Source organism: Coregonus lavaretus (assembly GCF_964263955.1).
Source record: "Coregonus lavaretus genome assembly, chromosome: 20".
NCBI lineage: Eukaryota > Metazoa > Chordata > Actinopteri > Salmoniformes > Salmonidae > Coregonus > Coregonus lavaretus.
Window position 1 is genome coordinate 31,572,170 of NC_140007.1, and position 9,984 is coordinate 31,582,153.

Here is a 9,984-nt window from a genome sequence, read left to right on the forward strand (position 1 = left end):
ATAACGAGATACATAAAAGTGATTATTGTTGTTGTTACAGTTGACAGCCATAACGTTGATACGGTGATGGTGGTATATAATAGATCCCGGTAGAACAGTGATGTTGTAAAAGTGAATTCCCTGACCGGGAATCGAACCCGGGCCGCGGCGGTGAGAGCGCCGAATCCTAACCACTAGACCACCAGGGAAGGCTGAATGGTGGAAGTACTGTTGAGTTTTTAACCTTGAATACCCGATTATTCTTTCTCTTTTTCATTTTTTTATTTTATTTAACCTATATTTAATTAGGCAAGTCAGTTAAGAACAAATTCTTATTTACAATGACGGCCTACCAAAAGGCAATATGGTAGTAGCACAAAACATGGTACAAACATTTTTGCCCACAGACAACAGCACAACAATACATCATGCGAAGCAGGCACAACTGTCAGTAGGTGTCCATGATTGAGTCTTTGAATGAAGAGATGGAGATAAAACTGTCCAGTTTTAGTGTTTTTTTGCAGCTCGTTCCAGTCGCTAGCTGCAGCGAACTGAAAAGAGGAGCAACCCAGGGATGTGAAGATATTATACAATTTATACGAACAACTGTTACAATCAACTTACAAACATTGAAAATAAAAATTCAGATCATGACATATGTTCTGCTTTCACAGCCTATGAGTTACGATTAATTCCTAAATGCGAAATTCCACGCCATAGCTAGAAAACCAAATTAAAGCAGTGAATCACAACTTTCACTGGGTTAAAGTTCCCTGACTTATGCTCAGTTCCTCGTGTTGTTTATTGTTTCCACAGAGTTGACGTGGCAAGGGCATTGCAACCAATGATTGTGATATCATTGATTGCAACGCATGTTTTGTGCTTGCCTTGCCTGGTGGAAATACTGTATTAAAGGACCCTATCCACGCCCATCAGCAGCTCGTCCAGTAGGCGTCACATCCTGCATTGTATAAAGCTACCTGCCTGTCCCTCTTCAGTAGCCTGCCTATTCCTACACTGACTACACCATAAAGACCTTGAAGGGTCCTTTCCGAGAACATACCCACAAATGGGCAATAAGAGTCATTTAGCTTAATTCACCGAGCCTTGCCAACCGACCCTCATCCTCAATCCTTTGTTGTTTTTCAACATCATCAAACGCCAAATACAAAGGTAAGATTGATTTGATTGCTTTTAGATTAAGGCAAACAATATTGTATAACCTATACTATATTGTCTAATAATGGACATTGTGTTTCCAATCCTATATGTTGACCTATTAAAGAAAGAGCTATGGTACTAAATTACATCTTATTTATTGTCCTGGCACAAATCATTACAAATGCACATTTCACATTGTCTTTAACAATGTAATAGGCTTAAGATACCGAAATCAGACTGTGGGGTTTTCTCTTTTCCACCAGCTTTGTATCATATCTGATTCTAATCATCATCTCACCAGAGGCAGATCAGGGATAATTCTCTGATCTGTAATCAGTTGAATAATTGTTGTTAGGTGGCCCACTGTATATGGATTTTGACTGCTGATATTTTAGTCTTTGCATCTACATTTTATCTGGATGGTCTATTGTTTATCATGTACCTGCCAGTGCTGCTGTCATTTATTTTGCTGCAGGTGAGGTTATATTGTATTGGTCTCCTGCTGGCATGGTCTTTGCTACCCAGGATCCTTGGGACCTCCCTACTCTAAACCCTAACCCTTACCCTAACCTTAACCTTAAACTTAACCATAACCATAACCTAACCCTAACCTTAACCCTTACCTTAACCATTTTAAATTTCAACTTCAATAGGGTAGGGACATCCCAAGAAACCCGGATAGCATGGACCCTGTTGGCATGAATCAAATCAAATCAAATTTTATTGGTCTGTACATATACTTTGCAGATGTAATCACAGGTGCAGCGAAACGCTTATGTTTCTATCTCCACCAGTGCAGTAATACCTAACAATATACACAAATATAAAATATATCAGAATGACCAATGTCAGAGTCCGTAATATATATGTATACAGTATGGACAGTATATGAATATAAAAGGTGTGTACAGCAGTAGTTATATAGGATGAGCCTTGACTAGAATACAGTAAAACAGTATGAATATAATGTGCAATGCGGATGCACATTCACACACATCTATTGTGCCCCACAGCAGTAAACATTTATTTTAACTTTATTTTTCCACTGTGCGAAGGGAATTGGTTTATCCTTGAGATGTTTTTTTTGCAACTGCCTATGTAGCACAGATGAGAATTAGGCTGGCAATCCCCAGCCATCTGGACTAGAGCTTCTGTCCTGTCTGGACCGGTTTGGACAGGATAGAACTGACTTAGCATCGAACATGTAATCATGAGGTTGTTTCTCAGTAAACAATTCACTTTTGCTTATAGCAATGTAGTTTAGTTGGGGAGTAAAACCACGTTTTTGGCATGTTTCATTCCACTGCAGTGTTTGAGATGTCAGTGTGAGTGTTTACCACAGTTGAACTGTTGGTAACCTTTCTCTTAGAAAGAGGTTTTTGAGTCCTGTATAGTCCTGCTTACCGGTATATTCTGTTTTTCGAGTGGCTTAGTCAGTACCTTACAGGTCCTGTAGCGGCTAGCCCCAGTGTTGAGGCCTGCCACGTACCTAGCCGGTGCACAGCACTCTGTTTCCTGGCTAGGTGCCCAGAAGTTGGGACATTATACCTGCAAACCCCAGCCCCAGACTATCCAGTTATTTTCAGAACATGGTGTTGAAATCAGACTCTCAGCACAAGTGTTGACCTCTATTACCTCTCTAAGCCAACAGTGAAACCTGCCTATAATAGGCTAATGATAGGCTTCTGTGAATGGATGATGCTAGTAATCATGAAATAGGTAATACGCTTTGCACAAAGGCTTTTGCACAGCTATTTGTCTATGTTCAGTATGTTGTGTTACGGCACATTCATTGAGATCTAGCATGCAGCATTCATAGACAATATTATTTGGCTCATCCCAGTATCACTTGCCTCTGCTTGCAAGGTTCATGTCTCCACACTCTAATAACCCATTCTTTTCTCTCTCCTTTCCTCTATCTCCCTAAGGTTTCCCATCTTCCATCTTTGAGCGGTTTTGAAGGAAAGGTCGAAGAAAATGGCAGCAATTCCATCCACCGGCTCTCTCATTGCCACCCATGATTACTACAGAAGGCGCATAGGATCCACCTCTAGCAACAGCTCTTGTGGCAGTTCTGAGTACGCTGGCGAAGTCATTCCACACCCCCCAGGTACAGATGATCAGATAACTGCCACGGTGCCTCTGAAATGGCATCCTATTCTCTATATAGTGCACTACTTTTGACCAGGGCCTGTGGGGCTCTGGTCAAATGTAGTGCACTATGTAAGGAAACAGTTGCCATTTCAGACAACTCTCACTCTGACAAATGCCTTTAATTAGGAACATATCCTCTATCTCTCCGTGTGACTTGATCTGACCAGGTTCCTCATCTTCCTTTTGTATTATTCTTCTCAGGTCTGCAGAGACAGGACTCTGGTCACTGGTGGTCTTCTTTCTTCTTCCCAAACAAACAGAACCAGCCTGGCAGCATGGTTGGATCTGAACAGAAGTGAGTTCACTAACCTAGGAGTCACATAAATTGATCAAATCCATGCATGGTTTAAATGTTGTGCTTGATTTCTCCTTTCTTTGTAAAATGTATAATTTTGAGTAACCAGTTGTTAGGCCTAATTGTAGCTGTGTATTTCCCTCTTGTTGCAGGAGTGGAACATACACGGTGAACAACTGTCAGGTGACTTGTATTGCCAGGGAGATGGTGTTGAAGAGGCAGCTCAGTGAAAGCAGCGACTCTGGGAAGATGGAAAATGGGAGCCCACCACCCTCCTAATTCCATCTTCTCTTCTCCCCAAACCCTTATCCTCAACACCCAACATCCCACTCCTCACCACCCCATGGAGATGGAGGCAGTGGAGACTACTTTTTTTTACCTTTTAGTGATGGAGGCTGCTTTTCCTCCCGCTTTGTTTATAAATAATATATGATATCTTTTTATAATAAAGACTAAAAAAGCACACAAAAAAAAAAAAAAATCCCCAGTCTCTGTCTGATATCATGCTTTTTGCTGTTAAATAAATCAAAGTTCTTGCAATTAATACTTTTTTCTTGAATTGTATTCCCTATTCAATGGACTAAATAAGTCCCTAAATATTTTATTTGATATATTTTTAGTTAATATTTGGAATCTATCAACAAGATTAGGGCAGAAATTTCTCTCTAGTTATTTCACCTGATTAACCTAATTAGTGAGAAAGTATAGTTTATAATAGCTTACTTTCTATAACAAGAGTGAATATCCCTATAACTCATAGTCACTATATTGAACATGTGAAGTGTCCATGGCTCTGATGATAGGGGATAGACAGACTTTAGAAGGGGCAGTTCTGGCGTTCACAATATGTAACCCGATAATAATAACGATCCTGAGAACTCCATTGTCAGGTTTGTTCATGTCAAAACTGATGAGTGTAGTATATGTTTTACAACATGCTGCCAGCCAGTGTTGATGTACTTGCTAAATGGAATTAAGCCGGTTAGGCTGCTATATGATTAGCAACAGCTAATTGATAAAGACGATGGCTTATATAATACAGTATTCCTGTTCTGTTCTGAAATCTAGGTCAACCACCTGTGGAACATTCTGGTGGATAAAAGTGAATGTCGACTATATTTTTTATACAGTCTTTCTATGATCTCAACATATTGGTTTGGTGGAGTCAACACCTAGTTATATCAACAAGGATACAATAAAGTACACTTTCAGGATTGTTCATTAAAGCATGGAGCTAATGGGAAGAGTTCACTAGTTTTACACTGACTGAAGACATCGACAATGTTTACTCCAGTTACTGTAGCTAACCATTTAACTTAACCTATATTTATACAGGTTATTCTCATTGAGATCAAATCTATTTAGCAAGAGAGACCTGTAGACATGGCTCTTACATACAGGCTACATAGATACATGTTACGTGTTGTGACATAGCCTACATGTTAAGATGCACAGTGTGATATGTATAGCACCAAATAGTTATTGTGGTCACTTAAGCATTTCATTTATGCATGGAAGATTTTCTGTGCGCATGCATAATACACTTTCACGTTCTTGCCATGCTGACAGATTTATAACTGGAGGGGAATCAACAATCTGTCAACATCGGAGTTGATAGAGCAGGTGCATGTGTCGTGAACTGGATTAACCAAACACCAAATCTATGTAAAAGGATACACAATCTCCCAAAAACAGTAGTTGTTTTGTTCTGCAAACTGACCATGAAACTAAACAGAAAAAAATAAGGATTGAGGATCCACTGCACTACTGGGAGAGCTTTAAGAACTGAATCTTGAACTTATCTTACTCAGCCACTGGAACACAGAAAATAACAGTCCGGAAAACGGTCTGTCATGATAGGAGCAATCCTTATTAAGAGTTTAAAACTGGTTCAAACAAAACAATAACCTGGAACAAAACTAAACATGTGACTGACAAAGCTTGTTCAGAGCACTTGACCTGTGTCAATGTGACATTTAAAGACTAAGCACCTAAATACCATTGCCTCAACAAATGCCATAACCTTCAACAAATACACTCAACACCCCCTCCTCCCCCCTGCTCTCCCTGTTGCTATTCCTGAGCTAGCATTTCTAATTATGTTTCAGTCTCTAAATCTGGAACACCTACAGACATGGGAATCTCCCATCCATGGTCCGAGCATGCGCTGTGACTGGCGCTCCTTATTTTACCTCAGAGGACAGAGGATAATGTAGGTTACCATGCTCAAAGTTCAGGGAGCACAGTGGGAGAGAAAGAGATGTGGGGGGGGGGGGGAGTCGAGAGATAGAGAGACACAAATATCACATTCACTACCGTATGAAAGGGCGAGAGGTAAAGACAAACAGACAGAGAAGCAGACGTTATGTAAAGTGGGTAAGAGGTGAGTAGGTTCAGGTGTCATTTTTATATGTGGTCTCAGGTTGGGCCTTGTGTGGCAGCAGGCCCAGTTGTCCCTGATGGACAGTGCCTCATCATGGGCTCAGTGATATAAGGGAAATGTGGGGCAAACATATAGCAGCTGTCTGGCCGAGTCAGAGCTCTGACCCACTAAATCTATTGAATGCAGCTAGAATGCAGCCTCTGAACTTTCACAGTAGAGATAGTTGGGAGGTAGAGGTGGGAGTTTGGGGAATGGAAGGGATGTGGGTTGACGGGGGTTCTCCACATCACACAGAATATTACAGTAACATGGAGTCTATTAGGAGTGGGACACAGTGTTAATATTACTCTGGTTGGGTGTCTTTTTATTTTTATTAATTATTAGTGTACTTGTTTGACATTTTACTACACCCGCTATAACATCTGCTAAACTGTGTATGTAACAGATAAATGTTGATTTGATTTGTTAGGGTTAGGTTTAGGGTTGAGGGTTAGAGTTGAACTGGGATGTGGACACTAAGGGTTAGAGTTAGGGTTAGGGTTGAGGCGAGGGTTAGGGTTGAACTGGGATGTGGACACGAAGCTAGGGTAAGGGTTAGGGTTAGGTTTAAGGCTAAAGCCAAGGCCAATGTCAGGATGTTCTCCCCTTTAAACCGTTAAACAGAATAAACCAGTAACCTATAAGTATTATGAGTGGGAAAGGACACAGTGTTTGTATCACTGTCTCAGTTGGTTTGTGGCCAGGGCCACCAAGTTCAGTTTCCTGTAAGCCAGGGTTAATGTGCTGGACGCAGGGAGAACGTGTACACACTTGGATCATGTTATTGAGTGTTTGCAGACTGTGCACGTGTCCCAATGTGAACTTCCAACATAAACACAGAGTTCCCTGAAGTGTTCCTCTCTCATGATTGATAAGCTCAGTAACGTTTTCACGCAACAACAACAGAGTTCTCTTGGCAGTAAACTACCACTCAGGTGACCTCCACACGTTTCTGGTAAACTCAGAAGCATAAAGATATAAGCAATAAACTCTGGAGAATAAGTGTTGTAATATAAATGATAAGTTAGTGTTATAACGCTATAAGAATATGTTTATAAGAATAAGCGAGTTACTGTTATGATACAGTTATAATGCAACCCCAATGAGCATCAGAGCTCTGATAAATTGCCGCATGTGAAACATGACAGAGGGAAATACAGCCCATGCTTCCAATTTGTAAGTCGCTCTGGATAAGAGCGTCTGCTAAATGACGTAAATGTAAATGTAAATGGTACCTTCTCAGCAGGTCAAGACAGGACCAAGCTCTCCCTCTAACTGGATGCTTGGTCCATTTTCGTGCCCTGATTGTGAAATAGCTTTTGCCTTTTGATCCCAGCCAGACATGTAACTGTAGGCAGCCAGAAACATGTAACCTAGTCGTTCAAACCCTCTACACTGTCGCCATTAAATGTAAATCATTATTTAATTAGGCCATTGTTCAGGACCACGTTTGAACTGAAGAGTCCTGTGAGATGAAGAAATTTTCTAATTTAAATGAAGGATTGCATTTGAGGGAAATAGTATTGACATTATTTCTTCACATGATGCAGAATACTCTCAGTTCTTTGTAATGGCTACACCTGATAATAACGTTACACACACTCACTTAGTCAATTGCAAAGAGATTGTCCACTTGGACTGAGGTAATTCACTCAAACACACATGCTATTAGCAGATACTGTATGTAAGGGCACACTTAAAGCATCTGTGAAGCTCATAACAAATCCCACAAATCTGCAGTCAGTGCTGTTACTGTCAACTGGCCGTGGTTCTATGCTGCGCCCTTGTGGCTGTTATTGGTTTATTGCTGAAGTTTAAATGGACTGGACTTTCAGTCTCCCTGCTGCTGCTTTCTGTCTCCTTGCTGATCGCTTGTGAGCTTAGGCTGTCACTACGGTCCTTTGCATAGTGGTACACGGTCAGAAGAAAACCTTCCCCAAAGCAGAGAGACATTTACTCTGTTCCCTCATCCTCAGGTGTTGTTTGATGGTTTGCATCTTATGACCTCATCTTGCATCTTATGACCTCATCTTATGACCTCATCAGTTTGCATCTTATGACCTCATCAGTCTTCCAGAGCCTGATAGACTGGAAATGCTGCATAATTATCTCTACACAACAGATTAAGTATACACATTTTAAACGTATTTGAAGCCTTGGAAGGAGACAGGGAATAGTTATGTACTTCAACTCATTTCTTAAAAAAGTGATTGGCAAGGCAAAGGTAAATGTGACAGAGTATGGACAAATCTTTATAACTGTGTTGGAGACAGTGGCTATAGGCACATTCAGGAGGTGCAGCAGCTCAGATAGTGACATTGAAAATTATTATGTACAGCTGCATCCGTATCCTGTTCATTCTGTGGTTATTATTGTCACACCCTGATCTGTTTCACCTGTCTTTGTGCTTGTCTCCATCCCCCTCCAGGTGTCGCCCAGCTTCCCCATTATCCCCAGTGTATTTATAACTGTGTTCTCTGTTTGTCTGTTGCCAGTTCATTTTGTTTCGTTAAGCCTTCCAGCGGTTTTCCCCTTGCGCTTGTCTTTTTCAAGTTCCTGTTTTCTAGTTTTCCTGGTTTTGACAATTCTGCCTGCCCTGACCCTTAGCCTGCCTGACATTCTGTACCTTGTCACACCACCCTGGATTATTGACCTCTGCCTGCCCTGACCCTGAGCCTGCCGGCCGTTCTGTACCTTTTGGACCCTTGACCTGTCGTTTGCCTGCCCCCTCTTTTTGTAATAAACTTTTGTAACTTCGACACTGTCTGCATCTGGGTCTTCTCCTGAAACGTGATAATTATATACAGTATCTACAGTGAGGGAAAAAAGTATTTGATCCCCTGCTGATTTTGTACGTTTGCCCACTGACAAAGACATGATCAGATGTTCATTGGCAAACTTCAGACGGGCCTGTATATGTGCTTTCTTGAGCAGGGGGACCTTGCGGGCGCTGCAGGTTTTCAGTCCTTCATGGCGTAGTGTGTTACCAATTGTTTTATTGGTAACTATGGTCCCAGCTGCCTTGAGATCATTGACAAGATCCTCCCGTGTAGTTCTGGGCTGATTCCTCACCGTTCTCATGATCATGTGGTCCTCTGTAGCTCAGCTGGTAGAGCACGGCGCTTGTAACGCCAAGGTAGTGGGTTCGATCCCCGGGACCACCCATACACAAAAAATGTATGCACGCATGACTGTAAGTCGCTTTGGATAAAAGCGTCTGCTAAATGGCATATTATTATTATCATTGCAACTCCACAAGGTGAGATCTTGCATGGAGCCCCAGGCCGAGGGAGATTGACAGTTATTTTGTGTTTCTTACATTTGCGAATAATTGCACCAACTGTTGTCACCTTCTCACCAAGCTGCTTGGCGATGGTCTTGTAGCCCATTCCAGCCTTGTGTAGGTCTACAATCTTGTCCCTGACATCCTTGGAGAGCTCTTTGGTCTTGGCCATGGTGGAGAGTTTGGAATCTCATTGATCGATTGCTTCTGTGGACAGGTGTCTTTTATACAGGTAACAAACTGAGATTAGGAGCACTCCCTTTAAGAGTGTGCTCCTAATCTCAGCTCGTTACATGTATAAAAGACACCTGGGAGCCAGAAATCTTTCTGATTGAGAGGGGGTCAAATAATTATTTCCCAAAATGCAAATCAATTTATAACATTTTTGACATGCGTTTTTCTGGATTTTGTTGTTGTTATTCTGTCTCTCACTGTTCAAATAAACCTACCATTAAAATTATAGACTGATAATGTATTTGTCAGTGGGCAAACGTACAAAATCAGCAGGGGATCAAATGCTTTTTTCCCTCACTGTATATAAAGAGACTGAAGGCCTCACCATGGCAACAGAGAAGAGCTTGTGGAGCACATCTATCCACAACGCTATTCCATCTCTCCAATTCCATCTCTCCATCTCTCCCATACATTGTCTGCTCTGCATCCCCAATCCAAGAAAGTCATCCAAGTAGC

At 41.4% G+C, this 9,984-nt stretch overlaps 1 protein-coding gene across 1 annotated transcript; it reads left to right on the forward strand.

Annotated features, from left to right (window-relative positions):
• Window positions 1–973: 973 nt before the first annotated feature.
• LOC311148209 (pancreatic progenitor cell differentiation and proliferation factor-like) lies at window positions 974–4,133 on the forward strand. The gene is made up of 4 exons (XM_084185090.1): window positions 974–1,152; window positions 3,069–3,250; window positions 3,496–3,589; window positions 3,742–4,133. The coding sequence occupies exons 2-4, from the start codon at window positions 3,118–3,120 to the stop codon at window positions 3,866–3,868; spliced, it is 354 nt and encodes a 117-aa protein (XP_084041216.1). The 5' UTR covers window positions 974–1,152; window positions 3,069–3,117; the 3' UTR covers window positions 3,869–4,133.
• The last annotated feature ends 5,851 nt before the right edge of the window (window positions 4,134–9,984 follow it).

Bases quoted from the DNA above. Each gene is read 5' to 3' on its own strand.
- LOC311148209 (XM_084185090.1), top strand. From the start codon at position 3,118: ATGGCAGCAATTCCATCCACCGGCTCTCTCATTGCCACCCATGATTAC. The intron at 3,251-3,495 runs GTACAGATGATC...TATTCTTCTCAG, and splicing joins AGTCATTCCACACCCCCCAG to GTCTGCAGAGACAGGACTCT. The intron at 3,590-3,741 runs GTGAGTTCACTA...CTCTTGTTGCAG, and splicing joins ATGGTTGGATCTGAACAGAA to GAGTGGAACATACACGGTGA.